Genomic DNA, 21,578 nt, shown 5'->3' on the forward strand with positions numbered 1-21,578 from the left:
TATCTGCCATACTAAAAATTGGGCGCCATTTTTATTGGACACATCTGTGATGACTCTAATAGTCAGAATATTTAACTGTGTTCCAAATACCATGCTTGTATGATTCAAACAACAGTTTATACAAATTAATATACCATATACCATATAACATATACCATATACCATAATATACCATATAAATGGCGGCCATTTTAAAAACATTGTTGTCACAGGACAAATAGATGATAACCCTATAGTTAGGGGTCTTTAATTATGTGCCAAATGTCAAGCTTGTATGACCACAACAACAGTTTATACACAGTAATGTACCAAATATATGTAAAATAACAAGCAACGGAGGCCATTTTGAAAAATTGCCGCCATTGTTGTCACAGGACAAATCTGCGATGGCCCTATAGCCAAATATATTCCTTAGGGCATACTCTAACTGTGTGCCAACTCTCGTGCTTGTATCATCAAAGTCACAATTCTCCCAAAGATTTCACCTATCTGCCGTACTATCATCCATCGTGACAAATCTTTCCTTGGTAAGTCCTAACTTCCAACAACTTCCAAAGCTTTTATCTGCACATTCACCGAATACCTCTCTCACCTTTTCGACTAGTGTCCGTGCTTCACACCTTTTCCATCGTCCTGGTGTGGAGATCAAGGCCTTAAAATCATTGAAATCTACCACAATGAAGCTGAATATCTAGGTCTGTTACTCCTGCTTCATGGACAGGTTGGTGACCTCTTTGTCTTCTCCAGTGACTCATCATTTATTTTTCTGTAACTTTTTGCTAATGGCGGTAAGAACATATTGGCCAATCAATGGATTCCTTTCAGGGAGCCAATGGAAGTGGCATATTTGGAAGGGTACAGCAACGTAGAGAGCTTGTCCATGACACCTAAAGCCCCTGTCACACCTTGACGATTTAGCCAGCGTATGCCGACGTATCAAAATTGAGTGCTGGTGTGAGTCATACACTGGCATACGTCGACAAATTTTGTGCATGCACGAAATTTGTCGACGAGCTCGGCGTACTACGACGTATGCCAGCGTGCTTCAGCGTGCTCTTAACGTAGCCAAATTTTTCATACGTCGGCATACGCTGGCTAAAACGTCAAGGTGTGACAGCGGCTTTAGTAGCTGAAAGCATGCTTTTCCATGCAAGACTTTCCAATCTTTATTCCCGAGTCACTCAAAACTTCGATATTTAAAAGTGACTTTTGTTCTTCACCACCAAGACCATTGAGTGAAGTGGATTTTGTTTGTTTGGCTGAACAACCAAGATGATAACGAACAAGTCCTTCGTGCTTTTTGCATTCCGTGTCATTTTTGATTCAGCGGCTTGATGCCAAGAAATCCTTTCTTCTTCATCATCAACGGCTAGAGAGGTGACGCGAAAGATTGATCACCACCCAGACTTCATTTACAACACGTCATCATGCTTCAGATGTGAGTGAGATTTATTTTGTTCTGGTTTAAACATCATCATCCCCTGTTTTAAACACCAGCGCATTGAAAGGAATTATCACCACATATTCTACCATCTTATTTCTGGTCTTGCACACTTTGCCCTTTCTGTGCCTTCTCATCGCTACACAGTTTCTCCAAAGTGTTCATGTTTTGCCACTATACTTACTCTGGTGAAGTCTCTAAATCCAGGCTCCACTCTTTTGTTCCTCCTTTTTCACCTGTGGAATCAACTCACAAAGTCTGCTCAGTCTTTTTCCTTCAGGACTTCAATAAGATGACACCTCAGTTCATCACCTATCTTTACTCCTCATCTTTTCTACCGTCATTAACCTTTTCCCCTTCCCCTCCACCCCCAGCACTAGTCCATCCCTTCCTTTCCATATTATGTTTCCTCCCTTCTCCCACCACTTTTCTTTTGTTTGTTTTTTGTTCCATTGCCGTTTCATCCACAGTTTTCCCTTCCCATTTTTTTCCGACCTACTTCTTGCTGTCTTTGAATTTGCATCCGTCTTGTTCAACCCTTTTATGCTCCACCATTTCACCTCATTTTCCTAGTCTTCCTATTTCCCATTATTCCTCGGTGTCCCTCTGTTCTGTCTCTCTACCCTGCTGTTGGTGTGCCTCCCTGCTTTGCACTGTGTTCTCGATATTCTTTTCAGTTCTGTTATGTGTTTTTCCTCTTCCATGGTCTTCAAATTTGTATACAAACAAGAATGACCACACTGTGGTCACAACCTGCGACAAAATCTGGTAATGGGACAATTGGGAAACTCGCATTTAAGGCACTCTTAAGATATGAAGACAACGATTGGGAAACACACACTTAATGCGCGATTAAAAAAAATAAAATCGACAACTCTCAATTCTTTCATCCATGACAACCATCACCACGGTTATATCAGAATGCGCCAATTTGTCAAACGGTCATGGATTTTTAACCCCAATATTGGGCTGTTCAAAAATTACGTAGCACTATTTTTCTAAGGGAGCCATGTACCGACGGGCTTCATTAAACCCAACTAATAATTTTTATTTGTCATTGATTAGATTTTTCGGGGTCCCTCATTGTGAATAACACTCGACCAGCCAATGGAAATCTGACGCAACAAACCCGAGCAGTGTATAATCAGCAGAGGCCTACAGGCTTGATGCCTACAGGCCTGACCAGAAAGCCAAGATGGCGGCCATATAATTTTGTTTGGGTGCTGTGAAGGGTGGAGTCAAGTGGAAAATATGGGTGGATCCAAAATCTGTCCAACCAATGGGTACACATTTCAAAAATCGACTCCCAACAAGAACCACAACAACAACAACCATGCAGAGCTCTTGGAGACCTGTGACATGTCACAGATAAAAATAAGCAGCTAATGAAATGAATGAACATGAAAAGAGGAGTGAGAGAATGAAGGACAGCATACAATCTACAAGTAGGTACCTTTCAATATAGAGTGTATATTTATGTGTCGTTGGTTGTTATCTCCATGTGGTTGATTGTTGTGTGTTGACTATTTTGCCATTTTTACCCTCCCAAAGGAGAGGGGATTGCATTTGGGTCTGTTTGTTTGTTTTTATGTCTACATGTCTATGTCTGTTTGTCCACACAGAATGTGTTCACATTGGCCACAACGCCACCTTGTGGTAGCCAGTAGTACACGTTCTATTTTTCTCAACTGAGTACCTTGATAAAGTATGTATAGTTGGAATACGAGTACATCTACAAAGTATGTACAATTACAATGGGAGGACATCTATAAAGTATGTACAATTAGAATGTGAGTACATCTATAAAGTGTGTACAATTAGAATGTGAGTATGTCTATAAAATATGTACAATTAGAATGTGAGTACGTCTATAAAGTATGTACAATTAGAATGTGAGTATGTCTATAAAATATGTACAATTATAATGTGAGTACGTCTATAAAGTATGTACAATTAGAATGTGAGTATGTCTATAAAGTGTGTACAATTAGAATGTGAGTATGTCTATAAAGTGTGTACAATTAGAATGTGAGTACGTCTATAAAGTGTGTCCAATTAGAATATGAGTATGTCTATAAAATATGTACAATTAGAATGTGAGTACGTCTATAAAATATGTACAATTAGAATGTGAGTACGTCTATAAAGTGTGTACAATTAGAATGTGAGTATGTCTATAAAATATGTACAATTAGAATGTGAGTACGTCTATAAAGTAAGTACAATTAGAATGTGAGTACGTCTATAAAGTATGTATAAGTAGAATGTGAGTATGTCTATAAAATATGTACAATTAGAATGTGAGTACGTCTATAAAATATGTACAATTAGAATGTGAGTATGTCTATAAAATATGTACAATTAGAATGTGAGTACGTCTATAAAGTGTGTACAATTAGAATGTGAGTATGTCTATAAAATATGTACAATTAGAATGTGAGTACGTCTATAAAGTATGTACAATTAGAATGTGAGCACGTCTATAAAGTATGTACAATTATAATGTGAGTACGTCTATAAAGTATGTATAAGTAGAATGTGAGGACATCTATAAAGTATGTACAATAGAATGTGAGTACGTCTATAAAGTGTGTACAAATAGAATGTGAGTATGTCTATAAAATATGTACAATTAGAATGTGAGTACGTCTATAAAGTATGTATAAGTAGAATGTGAGTATGTCTATAAAATATGTACAATTAGAATGTGAGTACGTCTATAAAATATGTACAATTAGAATGTGAGTATGTCTATAAAATATGTACAATTAGAATGTGAGTACGTCTATAAAGTGTGTACAATTAGAATGTGAGTATGTCTATAAAATATGTACAATTAGAATGTGAGTACGTCTATAAAGTATGTACAATTAGAATGTGAGCACGTCTATAAAGTATGTACAATTATAATGCGAGTATGTCTATAAAGTATGTACAATTAGAATGTGAGCACATCTATAAAGTATGTATAAGTAGAATGTGAGTACGTCTATAAAGTATGTACAATTAGAATGTGACCACGTCTACAAAGTATGTATAAGTAGAATGTGAGTATGTCTATAAAATACGTACTATAAAACCACAGAAAACAAGTCTGGATGAGGGTATGTAACCTATGATTTTCATTCTAGTTCTTTAAGTAATATTTTAAATGAACTTTAATCCATTGTTTTGCAGAGTTATATTCAACTCTTAAATAACGACTAGAAGGCATGATTAAACAAAAATAATCAATCACTTTTATGTTGTTTTGCTTCTATTCATATGGCAAAATGTCCAGTCATTTTTCATCGATAAAGAAGTGCAATGGTGCTCTAAAATGAGTTACCAAAATGAGTCTGAAATGACCAACGCTTTCAAAATCATTGGAATCTCCCGCGATGAAGCTGATTCTGAGGGCCTTTCTCTCTCTCACCGCAGGCAGGTTGGTGGTCTTTCTGTCCTCTACCGACTGATCTCTGGCCTTGCTCCCCCTGCTCTGTCTGTGCTCTGTCCCCCAAATATTCCTGCAGGACGCACAAGATCTGCCAGTAACCCTCTTCTGATGAAACTGCCAAAATCAAGACTCTCTGCTCACCTTCACTCTTTCATTCCTATTTTCTCCCGCCTCTGGAAGAAACCCCCTCACTCTTTTCAATCCAACTCCTCCCTCCAGGTCTTTAAAACAGCTGTTCACCACCATCTCTTATCTTCCCCCCTTCCAAAACCTTGATCTCTTCTACCCTGTTAATACACCTCAAATCCACCTCTTTCAATCTCCGACTTCATTCCTGAAATTCCTAGTAGTGTCCATTTGTTTTATACCGTGTACCACCCACCCCTCTGCCCCCTCTCCCAGGCCTCTCCCTTCCACAGATCTTCCGATGTCCCTGTTCTCTACTTTTGTTGTGCTTGTGTCGTTTGGCTCTGTCTCCCTCTCTTGTCTCGCGCTCCCTTTATTATGTTTTATTTCTCTGTTTGTTTTTTGTGTTTAATGTGTTAGCTCTTACACGAGCCTCGATTTTGTATTTAAAAAAAACAACACACAGACCTTAAAAACAACCGTTGTCTTGTGAATCCCTTGATAGCAGATTTTCTTTTAATCTTCAATCATCACCAAAAGTTGCCTCAATCTCCCTCTTGATGTTGTTTATCGCAATCACGTCTGTCATCTTAGACACTTTCTCGATCACTGACAGTGTTCCTGACACGATATGTGTTACTTTTGTCATCAGTGCTCTGGGTTATACCACAATTTTTTTTTTTTTTTTGTATACAGAATCGAGGCTCATACAAGAACTAACATATTGAACATGAAAACATGCACAGACACATAAAACATACAATGAAGGGAGCGGGAGACAAGAGGAGGAGGGAGAGGGAAGCACACAAGCACAACAACAACAGTAGAGAACAGGGACGTCGGTAGATCTGTGGAAGGGGGAGGGATGGGGAGTAGGGAGGGATACACGGTTTAAAGCAAATTAACACTACTAGGAATTTCACTACAAGGAAAATCAGGAAAGAAGTTAGGGATTGAAAGAGGTGGATTTGGGGTGTTTTTAATGGGGGTAAAAATTATCAAGGTTTTGTATGGGAGAAGACAAGAAATGGTGGTGAACAGCTGTTTTAAAGACCTGGAGGGGGGCAGAGGGATTGAAGAGAGTGAGGGAGTTTGTTCCAGAGGCTGGAGAAAAGAGGAATTAAAGAGTGAAGGTGAGCAAAGAGTCTTGATTTTGGCAGTTTCACCAGAAGAGGGTTACTGGCAGATCTTGTGCGTCCTGCAGGAATATTTGGGGGACAGAGCACAGACAGAGCAGGGGGAGCAAGGCCGGAGAGGAGTCGGTAGAAGACAGAAAGACCACCAACCTAACCTGCCTGCGGTGAGAGAGAGAGAAAGGCCCTCAGAATCAGCTTCATCGTGGGAGATTCCAATGATTCTGAATGCTTTGGTTTCAACCGCGTGAAGCCGAGCAAGGTGTGAGGCAGGAGCACCAGCCCACAGGAGAGAGCAGTATTCCATTGAGCTGTGCATGATAGCGTTGCATGTGGTGAGGGGCTCAGAAGTGCCCAGAAAAGACTTCGTATGATGGAGGATGCCCAGTCAGCAACTGGCTTTGGAGGCCAGCTTGGAAATGTGGTTTTCCCAGGAAAGATCATGGCAGATAGTGAGACCCAAAAGCTTGAGTGACAGAACTTCGTGGAGAGGATTGTTCAGAAAGTAAATGGGAGGGTTTTCCAGATGGTCTTTTCAGAGAGACAAAGTGAGAGTGTAAGATTTGTCAGGATTGAAAGACATGTTCCACTTGTTTGACCAGTTTGTGATAATGTCCAGGTCTGCAGAGAGTGAAGAGGCTACAGACTGCCGATCTGAGGGATGAGGTATGGAGCGGCAGAGAGTGGAGTCATCAGCAAAGAGATAGAGAGGATATTCCAGAGAGTTGGAGAGATCATTAATGAAGACCCGAAAAAGCACAGGGCCCAGAACTCTACCTTGAGGAACTCCAGCCTGAAAAGGAAGGGGAGATGAGAGAATTCCATTCAGGGCCACACGTTGACTGCGACCGGTGAGGAAGTCCGCAAGCCATGCGTGAAGGTTTCCATGGATACCAAAATAATTATTTTGTGAGAAAGAGTGACCAAGAGCTTGAACACACCTCATAAGCATTGCCCTTTTCCCCAATGTCAACACCTGTCTTTCAACCCGAGCAATTCTCATAGTCTCAACCAGTTACTCTGGAAGGATCATCAAATTAACCCACCTATATATTTCTATGGTAGGCCACTGGAAGATGTTTACTCTATTTATCTTCTCAGCATCATCATCAGACAACACCTCTCCTGGGCTGACTATATAGTAAAGCTGGCATTTAAAGTCAGTCCTGGAATGGGCATACTCCATCGTTCCAAGCCGTTCCTCAAATATCCAAATCACGTCCAGCTAACAAGGCCTTTGCCCGTAACTCAAGGGGGTACTGCGCTCTCCCCTGCAGGCTGATGCCCCAGCATAACATCTCTCTCTCCTTATTTCTGTGGAACCTAAAGTTATCAACATGACTTGAATCTCCCACAGTGAGTCAGAAGCACAAGGCCTGTTGCAGTCATAGTACAGACAGGTTGGTGGCCTCCCTGTAATTTACTGCCTCGTTTGTTCTTGCTCCCTCTGCTCTTTTAGCCCCATGACCCTCCACAACTTATCCAGGTCCCACACTAACACCACCTGGTTATCAATCTGGTGAGTTTCTTTTACACTTTGGTGATTTTTTTTTTTTAAAGAACCATGTCACTGATTGTCTGTCGCAGCAAGAAGTCAACAACAGGATTATATCACAGGTGGCGTGGCAAAATGTACGGACAGGTGCATTTGATGATTGGCTTCACAATCGGGTATATAAGGGTTGTTGGTTCTGTATTAGTGGAAAACAACTGCTGCACATCTCCAAAAGTTATTGCCGCTTCCTCTGGAGATGGTCCGTCAACTCGACAATGCTGTTTGTCATGGAGTGGTGGCTTTACGAAATTACGGCATGAAACAGCGTGCTATTGCTCAGCAGTATGGCATCACTCAAGGTCAGGTGTCAAAGATCCTGAAACGAAATGCTCAGAGGGGTGTCCCTACTCCTAAACCGAGGCAGGATGGCCCCACAGAACCACAAGGAGGGATGATCGCCAGCTGCACCAGTTAGTCTGCAATGGCCGTACCAAGTCAGCTAATCGGCTTAGGGCTGAGTGGCAGCAACTGACAAATGTGCCTGTATCCAGAAGGCGAGTCAACCAACGACTGGTTCAAGCAGGCTATCGTGCCAGGCGTCCCCCGAGAAAGCCATGCCTGACCAGACAACACTGCCAGCGCCGATTGCAGTGGGCCAGAGAGCACCGTCAATGGCAGCCAGGACACTGGAATCATGTGATCTTCAGTGACGAGTCTAGTTTTCTGGTCTATCGTCAAGATGGCCGCGTCCGAGTGCGCAGACAAGTGCATGAAGCCTACAACAAAGATTGTATAGTGCCAAGAGTCCAAGCTGCAGGTGGTGGGGTGACCGTTTGGGCTGCTTTTCATGCAGGGGGCAAAACTGACTTGGTTGTTCTGAATGGAAACCTGAACCAGTTCAAGTACAGGGCCATTCTGGAAGAAACATTGCTTCCATTTGCTCGTGCAGCCTTTCGAGGAAACTTTGTCTTCCAAGACGACAATGCATGGCCTCATCATGCTCGCATGATCCAACACTTTCTTGCTGACCGTGGTGGAGAGCATATGGAGTGGCCTGCCATGTCCCCGGATATGAATCCGATCGAGAACTTGTGGGCAGAATTAACGCATCAAATCGACCACTTGGACCAGCAGCTGACCTCTGTGCATGAATTGCAGCAGGCTATTGTCACTGCATGGCAAGCAATTCCTGTCCAAACCCTGGCAAATCTCGTGAACAGCATGCCTCAAAGTGTACGTGCTCTCCTGAATGCTCGTGGGGGTTACACGAAGTACTGAACTGTAATTTTACTGTCCGTAATCCCAGTCGTAATTTAACTTTTGTTTTTGTTAAAAAAAAAATTGGCTAATGTGCAAAATAAAGAGATACTTCTGGAAAACGTTCAGAAGTTTAACACAGTACTGTCCATGAATTGAGTTCGATATCAGTTTACATCACTTTCAATGATCAATTTATTTGTTTGGAAATGTCAAATGTGGTTTTTGTTTCTTTTAAAGGTCACATTAACAAAATCTAGAATAATTTCAACATAATTCCAATGAACTTTTGGTACTAAGACATCTTGAAAAGTAAGTTCACCCCCACAAAAAAAAAATTCCATATTAAAGGCCAAGTCTGTATATATATATATACACAAACACACTGTATATACAAAAGAAAGAAAAAAATTTTTAAAAAAGAAGGAAAAAAAAGAGCGTGATAACATCTCAACCAGGGTAGGAATGACACCACATAATTACCATAACAACATCTTTTGAAGTTTTACTTTTGATGTGGGATTGTGTTTGAATGTAAAAATACTTCATGATGGTAAGCAAACTTAGATTCCCTGGATTCACCTTTCTATCCAAGTACCTTGTTTTCAATAACCTTGTTCATGTATTACACGCAGGACATTGCCATTAGAACACATAAATATAACCTACTTTTGCAGGAATAAGAATGGGCCATGGGCCAATTAACACTTTTGGATTATGAACTTTCAATTGCATTTGATGTGAATGCCAAACAGGCATTAGCTATTACCCATTGGGGGAATTGAAGAAATTTGTGTCCGTGCAGTATTAAACATATTAACAATTCAGGAGCACCTAACCACTTGTAAAAGATGGCCATTCATCTCATGATATGAAAGGAAATAGCACTTATTTATAATACATATTATTTATAGCACTTATTTACTATAAAATAGAAATAGCACCCCATCCCCCAGAGAATCCAGTACAAAATCCTCCTCTTGACCTACAAAGCCCTCCATAACCTGGCCCCATCCTACCTGGCTGACCTCCTCTCCAGACACACTCCCACCCGCAACCTCCGCTCTGCTGGTACCAACCTCCTGACCCCCCCCCCCCAATCCGGACCAAATTCAGATCCTGGGGGGACAGGGCCTTCTCCATCGCTGCTCCCACCCTCTGGAACTCACTACCTCACACCATCAGAGACTCCTCCTCACTCACCACATTCAAAACATCACTCAAGACCCACCTGTTCAACACTGCATTCAACATTTAACCCACAGCATTTAACCCCTGACTATCTCTTCTCCTTCCTTTTGCTTTGATTATTTACCTATTGATTTTTGTCTTTTTGCACTTGTTTTTTGTCCTCTGTCAAAGCGCCTTTGGGCTTCTTGAAAAGCGCTATATAAAATAAATGTATTATTATTATTATTATTATTATTATTATTATTATTTGGTGTTAGCAAATAACAAAAGCATGCCATGGGTATTTGTAGCAAGAGCTTCAGCCTGAGCCTGGGAATGGGAGCTGGTCCAAGTTTAAAAATAAACGTCCAAATGAAATTGCAAAAGAAGCGAAAATTTTCATAAGAACAATCACACAAATATTGTTGGGTAAACAAAAGTTTAAAAAATATTCAGCAAGCGATGGTGTGTGCACAACGATGAAGAGGTAGCATGAATAATGTACAAGCAGAATGGTGTATGATGTAGCAGCAGCAGCAGCAGCAGCAGCAGCAGCAACCATAATGAGAGCAGCATGATATTGGGAGCCACACCACCTGAAAGTTCCATTTAAAGTCACACATAACGTTATATACTCACTTCGATGTGTATTGCCACTCTGTCGTCGGTGCTCGCAGGGGCGGATCTAGGGGGGTTCACTGGGTGCACGTGAACTCCCCCTCTTCCCCCTGCCGCCATCTGGAATCAACAGAGGTTGTTTTCACCACTGTCAGTTTGTTTGCGGGCAGGATATCTCAAAAAGTTATTGACGGATTTAGATGAAATCTGGTGGGCAGGTTGAGTGTGTGAAATGGACGAATTTATTTGAATTTTGTGAAAATCCGAATCCGGATACGAAAATTATTAATTTTTTAATTGATTCTACGCCATTGAGAGATGGGGAAACAACGATATTTAAAAAAAGTTGTGGATGTATTCGGCTGAAACATGGTGGACAGGTTGGGCTTGTGACAAGGACAAATCTATTCGATTTTGGTGAAGATCTGGATCAGGATCCAGATACGATAATTATTTAATTTTATAACTGAATCTTCACCATTGAGTGATAGATCTAAAACCAAAATATATAGCAAAAAGTTGTGGACGTTTTATAACTAAACTTGGTGGTTGGGTTGGTTAGGCGACAATAAGAAGCCGATTCGATTTTGGTTCAGGTCCGAATCCAGATCTGGTTTACAAGTGGGGGATACAAAACGTAAACTGTTCAATCTGGCGGAGGTTTTTAGCCGCGTCGCAGGACGCTGGTCATAGAGTGCCCTCTGCTGTTGTTCTTGTTCTTCTTGTTCTTCTTGTTCTTCTTGCAGAGAAGACAAAACCTCAAAGCTCCACCCATTGTGGGAGAGGCTTCATATAAACAAATATCCACCATTTTATTAACTCGCATAGCTTTGAGGCCTGTTTTGTAGGCCCGTGGTGTCTTCCTCTCTCACACAGTTTTATTTCAAATCAAATTCGATATATCATTTCATTTTTCACAGCCGCTAACATAGTTTTAGACTCGGTTGAAAAAAAACGGGAAGAAAATGCGATGAAAGTTGCCCTTTATAGAACGAAATGAATTCTCAAAGGCCTGTAACTTCAAGTCCATTGAGATATATATTTTTAAAATCGCGGCATGGTCAGTCGTACACCGCCCGAAATAAGAGACGGGAAAATGCCGATATATATATTTTGTTTAAATCGCGGCATGCTTAGTCATACACCGCCCGAAATAACAGACGGGAAAATGCCGATATATATATTTTGTTTAAATCGCGGCATGCTCAGTCATACACCGCCCGAAATAACAGACGGGAAAATGCCGATATATATATATTTTTTAAATCGCGGCATGCTCAGTCATACACCGCCTGAAATAACAGACGGGAAAATGCCGAGATATATAAAAAATTTGTCGCCACACACGGGAAATTGCCGAGATATATTTTCACTTTGCACAAAAATAACATCAAGTAATCGAATCAATAGGAATGTCCTGTGCCTATAGACGCATCTAGGCGTCTATAACATCGACGTTATAGGCACAGCTGCATCTAGGCATTGTGTAACATCGACGCGGCTTTTGTTTTAATTAAAACTTTTTGTACTTGTCTTCCTACCGAGCACCGTTCTAGTCTGTCACGTGATCGTTGTGCGAGATCTCATTGCACAATGGACAATCACGTGCATCTTTTTCTTTCACGCAGCGCTTAATCCAAGCCACGTTACGTTTCTCCTCCAGCTCTGTGTTAGTTCCTGATACGCAGGGTTCAGATTTGGCTGCTAAGCGAAAGGCAAAATTTTCTGGATCGTCTTCTTCTGGACAGCAAAGTGCAGTGCAATCCTGAACTACTTCGTCAGGTAATTCAAACCTTCAGTTGTTATGTCGTCCATTGTTATGACAAACTGATGATGCGTAATGGCGACTTTAGGTTTCGTACTCGGATTCTTTCGTCACATTGTGTGCATGCCCATTCAATGTTTTGTTGATCTGTATCGTAAATTTTTTTTGTATTTACATCGTTGTTGTAAAATCCATCGCAAAGATTCCAAAACCTTCAGCTTTTCTTTAGACTCAGTTAGTGACAGGCCTGAGGCCTTTTCCTTGAGTGCAGTACCTCAGATTTCCTGAATTTTCCTTGGAGAAAGTAAGTTGATGGTTGGACATCACTAGCTCCAGATAAATGAACTGGTTTTTCCTCGACTCATTTGCAATTTCTATTGTTTTGTGTACTTGGGTGTGACGCAAGGCCAACCCCCGTTCTAGCAGGGAAAAATGGCCTTAAAACGATCATTCATTCATTCATTCATTCATTCATTCACTTGGGTGTGACTCTCTTGGAGATATTTTCTTTGTTAACAAATGTAAATAATCACAACATAATGTAAATGGATCTATCATTTAAAAATGGTCCATCACAAACAAAACCAGAGTTTCCACTTGGTGTGTTGAATCGTGTATCTTAACAACAAACAAAAGTTGCTTTCTCAAAGTAAAACGTGCATTGATTTCTGCATATTGCAGGCCAGCTACCACTTTGGACAAAAACGCCAACAACAAGGCAAACACGCCACATCTTACTATAATTCACCAAATGTCTGTCTGTCTGTTCCCAGGTACCGCAAAAACGGCTGAACTGATCGCAAAGACATTTTGGGGCGGTAATCCTGGGACCGCCTGGAGTAAATATTGAATGAATGAATGATCGTTTTAAGGCCATTTTCCCCGCTAAAGTGGGGGTTAGCCTTGCGGGCCCCATGACAATCATGGTTCCCTGTTTGAGGCAATGTTTTTATGGCCGGATGCTCTTCCTGACGCCAACCCTTGGTCGCCTCTTACGATGCATGCGCAGGGATACGGTGTACCTATTCGAAACCGGGGTACACACGGTTTAGTGTGTCCATTGTTATGGACATTGTACCGAGTACCGAGCGAGGAGTAAAATAGGCTATATTGTTTTTCCAATTTTTTTTCCAATTTTTCCAATTTTCCAGTTTTTCCAAACACGTTGGAATAATATTTACGGATATGAACAGTGATGTGGTTTTTATTGAAATTCTACAAATACTGTTTAGATTTTGATGATTTGCGTGTGTGATTTAACAGATGTTTATATAAATCGTTTCAATTATTTTTTAAAAACCTTCAATTTCTGATATTTTGCCTTTTCATTTGGGCCTCCCAATTGAAGCCCCACCCGTAGGGCAGGTATCTTGCTAGTGCTGATAATTCAAGATGTACGCAACCTTCAGAGTCCCAGGTATCATCTTTTCTGGCCCTGGAAACTTCGTCGCCCCCAGCACCATCGTTCATTTCCACATCTGGTACCTCTCCTCCAATGATACTTCTGCCGCTGCTGGCTCCGGCGAATGATTTCGGACCTGCTCAATGAACTACATACCCACTTCATTGAGCACACGAGATGGGTCACGTAGGCACTGCACCTCATCCCATCTGTGATCTGCTCGTTTGGGACAGTGGACACAGAAGTCATCAGTGAACTGGTGGATTTCTACCAAGATAGCCTTCCATCACCAATAGTAGTTGATACATAGGTGCACAGTTGTCAGTTGGAGTGGAAAGGCAAGTCGATAACAGAGGTCCCAAACACAGCAGCAAAAACCCTCAAACAGACAGACAAATCATTCTTCCCCAACATGCACTGCCTAATACTTCTCTTCTGCACAGTAACATCATGTGAGTGTGAGCAGTCCAGGAGCAGACTGAGACGTCTGTGGACCACAATGTGTGAATATCAAATGAATGGACTACGACGAACCCACATTCACTATGGTGTGGATTTAGATAGAAATGGCATCATTGATTACTTTGTAAGGCGAAATCCATGGAGAATGGAGCTTTTTGACATCCCTTGGTAGAGCTAGTGGACTACTACAGCTAACAATGTACAAATAGTAAACCTTCAATTCACTCAGTAGGCTGGCCGGCACAAGCTTACATTCATCACTATTGAGGACAATATCTCTTTTAGCTAAATATTGTCAAGTGAAAAAAATAGAAGACGAATACATTGACTTGAATCAGGGTTGGTTGTAGATTTTGTGATCTGTGAATATTTTAACCTTAAGTGAACCCCCCTAAAATATTTCTGGATCTGCCCCTGGCTTGATCTCGGTGTTATCTGCTGCGTACTTCTAGAAATCTCCAATGGGAAAAGTCTCAAGGGCACCTGTGAGATGTCCATTATGAGAAATTGTTTTGTGATTTGGTTCCTAATGGGAGGCCTGCTTTGTGAAGGAGAGCTGCAACACATCACAATAAGTGTTTGCCCAACCGATCCAATTAGATAGCATTAATGATTTCATGTAAGTAGGCCAAGTAGCCGCAAATGCTTTTCCTACGGTAGGCTGAATTACAGTTATTTATAATGCATCTGCCACTTCCCCCCTCTAGATACCATACATTCAACTACAATACCAATTGGCAGGTGAACTCTCTGCATCGAGACCTCCATAATAGTCTTGCTTTGGAATGTTGGTGCAATTAGTGGTCGTTTCATTTTTGTGCATATGTAGGCATATGCACATATATTGTGCATATATATATATTGTCGTGTGCCTACCCTGTGGTGAACACCGCAGGGCGACACGGATGACCAAACAAGCTTTATCTCCAAGGCGTTCAATCCAATGGCGGACCTTCGTTATACGCGTGGGGGGAAGAGTGCTAACCCTAACAACATGCTGCCTGCGAAGTACCAATCCAAAACTTTACATTTGGGTTGGGAATCGAATCCAGACTAGACATCTAAAACACAATTGCGAAACCTCAAGTGCAAGTGAGCATTCTGTTTTGGATCTATTTCTCCATATAAACCTCCCGCTGTGTACCCTGGTTAGAATAGGTACACCGTAACCTTACGTAAGAGGCGACTAAGAGGGTTGGCGTCAGGAAGGGCATCCGGCCATAAAAACATTGCCTCCAAAAGAGAACCATGACAATTACAACTCCATATGGGCAGGGTGCAGCCTGAAGTGGAGATCGGTTTCCGAGGTTTGGGACATGGAATGTCGGGACAATGACAGGGAGATAAGGAGAAGTGGTGGAAGTATTGATCAGAAGAAGAGTGGACATATGTTGTGTGCAAGAGACGAGATGGAAGGGAAGTGGTGTGAGAATGGTGAAGGGTAGGCAGGGACAGAAATACACGTTTGTGTGGCAAGTGTGCCCAGAGGGCGTGAATGGTGTTGGTGTCCTGTTTCTGAGGAGTTTGTAGACAGTGTGGTGAGTGTGACTAGAGTGAGTGATAGGTTGATGATGGTGAAAATGATGATTGGAAAGCTCTTGGTGAACGTCATCTCGGGATATGCTCCGCAGGTTGGTCGGAGCGATGAAGAGAAGGACAAGTTCTGGTGTGCGATAGAGAAGCTGATGGAAAACGTGAAAGATGAGGAAGTTGTTGTGGTAGGAGGAGACCTAAATGGACATGTGGGAAGGAGTATGGACGGTTTTGAGGGAGTTCATGGGGGTTACGGATATGGTGTGAGAAATGGAGAAGGTGAAAGGATTTTGGAGTTTGCTGATGGAGCTGATTTGTTGATTTGCAATACTCAGTTCCAGAAAGAGTATAATAAGCTTGTTACATACACGTCAGGTGGGTCGACGACAACCGTTGACTACCTGATGGTGCGTAGGCGAGATAGGGGGCACCTCCAGGACACAAAGGTGATCCCGAGGGAGGAGGCTGTTTCACAGCACCACTTGGTTGTCTGCAACTTAAGGGTGAAAGGTGCGAGGAGAGCTCGGCGGGTGAAGTACCAACCGAGAATGAAGGTGTGGAGGTTGAAAGAGGTGACAGTAAGGGAGGCATTAAAAGAGAGGCTGAGTAGGGTAGAGGATGATGTGGTTGAGCTTGAACGTGGTTGGATGTCAATGAAAGATAGTCTGTTGGGAGCCGTTGGTGAGGTATGTGGATGGACAAAACGACCACCGAGGCACTCGGAAACATGGTGGTGGGATGAGGAAGTTGGAAAGAGGATTGACGAGAAGAGGAAGAAGTTCAAGGAGTGGCAGAAGGCGAAGGGTATGGGAGCAGGAAAAGCAGAGCATGAAAGTTATAAGGCAGCCAAGAAGGCTGCAAAGATAGAGGTAGCAAAGGCGCAGGAGGCATGTAGGAAAATGTTTGGAGAAAGCTTGGATTCGGAAGAGGGTCAGAGAGCGGTATTCAGGATTGCAAAGCAGATAGCGAAAGAGAGGTGTGATGTGATGGGGGTGAGTTGCTTGAAGGATGAAGTGGGACAAATCGTTGTGGACCCAGATGGAATTAAAGGAAGATGGAAAAGATATATGGAAATGCTGTTGAATACAGAGAATGAATGGGATGGCAACATAGAGAGTAACCCAGTTTTAGGACCGGCAGAGAAGATAACTGAGAAGGAAGTTGAGGAAGCGATAAAATGCAATGAAGAGTAGAAAAGCGGGAGGGCCGACGGGAGTTGTGGGAGATATGTTGAAGGCAGCAGGAAGTTGGGGTGTGAAGAGAATGACAGAGATCTGTAATCTGGTGGTGAAAGAAGGCCGCATTCCAGTGGATTGGGAACTGAGTACCCTTGTCCCTCTATACAAGGGAAAAGGTGACCCTCTGGAGTGTGGCTCGTACCGAGCGATAAAGTTATTGGAGCATGGAATGAAGGTATTGGAAAGGGTGTTGGAGAGGAAGATAAGGAAGAAGGTGAAGATCGACGAAATGCAGTTTGGATTTATGCCAGGAAGAGGAACGACCGACGCACTCTTTATTGTGAGGCAGTTGCAGGAGAAGTACATGGACAAGAGGAAGAAGTTGTTTCTTGGGTTTGTTGATCTGGAGAAAGCATTCGATAGGGTGCCACGCGAAGTATTGACATGGGCATTGAAGAAGTTAGGAGTGGAGGAATGATTGATCAGAGTAGTGATGGCAATGTACAAAAGAGCGCGCACAGCTGTAAGGACGAAGGACGGGAACAGTGGTGAGTTTGAGGTGAAGGTGGGAGTGCATCAGGGGTCGGTACTAAGTCCACTACTATTTGTAGCTGTGATGGAGGTGCTGTCTCAGAACGTAAAGGAGGGTTTACCGTGGGAGTTGTTGTATGCAGATGATCTGGTGTTGATTGCGGAAAGTATGGATGGACTGAAGGAAAAGATGAACAAGTGGAAGGAAAGTATGGAGACAAAAGGTCTGAAGGTGAATATAGGAAAGACGAAGGTGATGGCAAGTGGTAAAGCATGTGGTGAGGTGGAAAGAACTGGGAAGTGGCCATGTGCTGTGTGCAGGAAGGGTGTCGGAGTGAAGTCCATTCAATGTACAATGTGCGCTGAGTGGGTTCATCAAAAATGTAGTGGCCTGAGAGGGTCATTAACCAGTGTGGCAGCTGCATTCAAATGTAAGGTGTGCACAGAGGGAGCTGCAGATGGAGGAAATGTTGAGTTGGATCTTGGAGACAGCGTGAAGCTGGAAGGTGTGAAAACATTTTGCTACCTCGGAGACATGCTGAATGGAGAAGGTGGATCAGACTCGGCAACGGTTGCAAGAGTGAGATGTGCATGGAAGAAGTTTTGGGAACTGAGTGGCGTGCTGATGAGAGGGGAGTGTCGTTGAAGCTGAAGGGAAAGGTGTATGCTGCATGTGTGAGAAGTGTTATGATTTATGGGAGCGAGACATGGGTAATGAACATGGAGCAGCAACAAAGGGTGGAAATGCGAATGGTTCGGTGGATGTGCGGAGTATTGTTGAGAGAGAGGAAGACAAATGATGAATTGCGAAAAATGATGGGAATAGAGCCTGTGATGGATGCTGTGAAGAGGAACAGGTTGAGATGGTTTGGTCATGTGTTGAGGAAGGATGAAAGTGACTGGTTGAGAAGAGTGATGGAAATGAATGTAGAAGGAAGTAGAGTACGGGGAAGACCGAGAAAGACTTGGCTAAAGATGGTCGAAGAAGAAATGCGGGCAAGGGGGTTAACAAGGAGAGATGCAGAAAATAGGGCAAAATGGAGAAGATTGTCATGGGGACCGCAAGGCTAACCCCCGCTCTAGCAGGGAAAATGGCCTTAAAATGCATGTTGTTGTGTTGTTGTTGTCTCCATATAAACCATCTCAATAAATCGTTTCTCTTTGAAGAATGATAGAAAACTCACTTGCAAATGCATGCGGTTAGCATCCATCGCATGTGGTGCAACAGTTCCAAGTGGGAGGTGTGTAAAGGTAGTACATCGGGACTGTATTGGCCAAACAAAGTTAAAAGTACATATATTTTTAATCAACTTTAAAGTGTTTCTATCATGTTTGAATACTCTTCATGCTTTACTATTTTTGATGATATAAAAAATATGTAATAAATGTTAAAAAATAGAATAAAATAAGATATTTTAATATATTTGAAAATAAAAAATAATAATAGAATAATATAAAATTACTATAAATTATATTTAAAATACTGAATATTATAAAATTTAGCTTACATTTGCATTTGCAGACAGGCCAATCTGCTTTTAATTTATTGCAGAAGGGACGGTTGGTCGCATCAGACGGTTGGTGTACTCATTGATGCAAAGCCTTGCCTGCAGAGACACAATTATGACAGCTTGTACTCAGGTTGGAAATTGATTCCAACCTAGGAAACTCAGACGAGTGTGTTACCATTGTGCGATCCCATCAGCCTCTGCATGCAAAACAATATTAACTCTGACTTGTATTGAATTGGGATTGAACGGTACATTCTCATAAGTGTTTTTTTTATTTGTTTGAGCTTAACACACACATTGAATTAAGAACAGCATGAAGGTGGGGCAATATTTTTTAATTACCTATTCATGGTGGTTGGGTAAGGGGAGGGGTTTTTTTTTTTTTTTTTTTGTATACAGAATCGAGGCTCGTGAAAGAGCTGACATTTATTTCACAACAAATCAAATAGACAAACAAAATATATAAAAAGAGGGAGCGGAAGACAAGATGGGGAGAGAAGAGGAAGCACACAAACACAACATTTGAGAGCAGGGAGATGTGTGGGAGGGAGAGGGCTTGGGGGGAGGAGGCGTGGGAAGGGGGGGGGGGGGGTGAGAAGTATAAAACACAAGGACACCAAGGACTTCCAGGACAGAAGTTGGTATTTCAAAAAAGTGGATTTGGGGTGAAATTAGCGGGGGTAGAAAAGATCAAGGTTTCGGTGCCTCATGGAGGTAACCATTGCTGGCACCCCCATGTGCCGATCACTGCCATCCCCCTAAACTAGTGCTCATGGGCCCTGGGTTTGAAGGGGGAGAGAAAATAACTGATCAAAGGATGAGGATAGGAGAGGAAAGGGGAGAGGAGTGCTAATGTGCTTTTGGACAGCCAACTGACCAAGTCAACAGATCGAATATATATCAGACGAGACACATTTAGACCATTTATTTCCCAATTTTTGTGGGAATTCATGATACAAGGCCTATCTATTTGTCTGAGAAGGAACAAATAATAGTAAATGGAGAAATCAAAGTTTTATTTTTTTGTATACTTAGTCGAGGATCGTATAAGAGCTAACACAGAACATATAATAAAATGATCAGGAGACAAGAGGGAGAGAGAGAGAGAGGGGAGCACAACAAGAATAGAGAACAGGGACATCCGGAGATCTGTGGAAGGGAGAGGGCTGGGCGGGCTACACGGGATAAACAAGATGGACGCTACAAGGATTTTGTGAAAAGAAAACGGAATTTGAAGAAGGTGGATTTGGAGTGGATTAACGGGGGTAGAAAAGATCAAGGTTTTAGATGGGGGATGATAAGAGAGGGTGGTGGACAACTGTTTTGGAGATGTGTAGGGAGGAGTGGGATTGAAGAGAGTGAGGGAGTTTGTTCCAGAGGCAGAAAAAAAGAGGAATGGAAGAGTGAAGGTGAGCAGAGAGTCTTGATTTTAGCAGTTTCACCAGAAGAGGGTTGCTGGCAGGTCTTGTGCGTCCTGCAGGAATATTTTGGGGACAGAGCACGGGGAGTAAGGCCGGAGAGGAGTTGGTAGAACACAGAAAGACCACCATGCGGTGACAGAGTGAAAGACCCTCAGCATCAGCTTCATCGAGGGAGATACTAATGATTCTAAAAGCCTTGGTTTCTATAGCGTGAATCCGAGCTGGGTGTGAGTCCGGAGGGGAGAGCTGTACTCCATCAAGGTCAAGACCATGGTCATGATCCAATATCCCAGTCAGATAAGAGTGCAAAATGAATGAAGGAAACATTGAAAATAGGCCAGCATCATGAAATGCTCTGGTTAATGAGGAATATCTGAACATTGGGCAAAGCCTGAGGGTAATGTAAAGTATTTCACCAGCCTCTCTTCAATTCAAATTTAAAGACTGAAGACTGCCTGGGTCATTTCATGTAATCAGAATCAGCTCAACAACTCAATCGGACATGTGGTTGCTGAGAAAAACGAGGTTTAGCCCGTACGGACGGACGGACAACCCAAAAACATAATGCCTCCACCCCGAAGGTGACCGGAGGCCGGAGGCATAAAGAAACTCAAGGGGATGTGGGGATGTTACTCCAAAAACTGCCAACAAGGTAGGAATGATCACAAGAAATTATCATGTGAAACCATCCATAGAAAAGTGTGTGTGTGTGTGTGTGTGTGTGTGTGTGTGTGTGTGTGTGTGTGTGTGTGTGTGTGTGTGTGTGTGTGTGTGTGTGTGTGTGTGTGTGTGTGTGTGTGTGTGTGTGTGTGTGTGTGCGCGTGCGCGTGCGTGTTCGATATAACTTTGTCTTTTCTTGGGACAAGCATTATTCAAAAAAAGATGTAGCGAGGTTTTCACATGATCATTTCTTGTGATCGTCCTACCTTGTTTGCATTCTTTTTGGAGTAGCATTCCTTAACATCACAATTAACATAACAGTACATCCCTTAACATTAAAAAAAGCTTTTATTACTTGTTTCTTTACTTTTTTATAAATATATACATAGAAGTTCTACTTCTGATTTCCAAATGTTGTAGTACAAACTTTATAGACGTG

At 42.2% G+C, this 21,578-nt stretch overlaps 1 protein-coding gene across 4 annotated transcripts in view; it reads left to right on the plus strand.

Moving 5' to 3' along the window:
- LOC137426069 (chemokine-like protein TAFA-2) overlaps positions 1 to 21,578 on the plus strand; it is a 686,347-nt gene that overhangs the window by 309,031 nt on the left and 355,738 nt on the right. The window contains exon 2 of one of the 4 annotated variants that reach the window (XM_078775635.1): positions 1,328 to 1,438. The exons of 2 other annotated variants lie outside the window; for them this stretch is intronic. In XM_078775635.1, the coding sequence (XP_078631761.1) occupies positions 1,428 to 1,438 (11 nt within the window). In that variant the 5' untranslated portion in view covers positions 1,328 to 1,427. Of the gene's footprint in view, positions 1 to 1,327; positions 1,439 to 12,362; positions 12,459 to 21,578 lie in introns of those variants that run through there. One more of the 4 variants, XM_078775637.1, reaches the window with a different exon arrangement.

Source organism: Myxine glutinosa, chromosome 4, assembly GCF_964187855.1.
Source record: "Myxine glutinosa chromosome 4, kmMyxGlut1.1, whole genome shotgun sequence".
In the NCBI taxonomy this organism is placed as follows: domain Eukaryota; kingdom Metazoa; phylum Chordata; class Myxini; order Myxiniformes; family Myxinidae; genus Myxine; species Myxine glutinosa.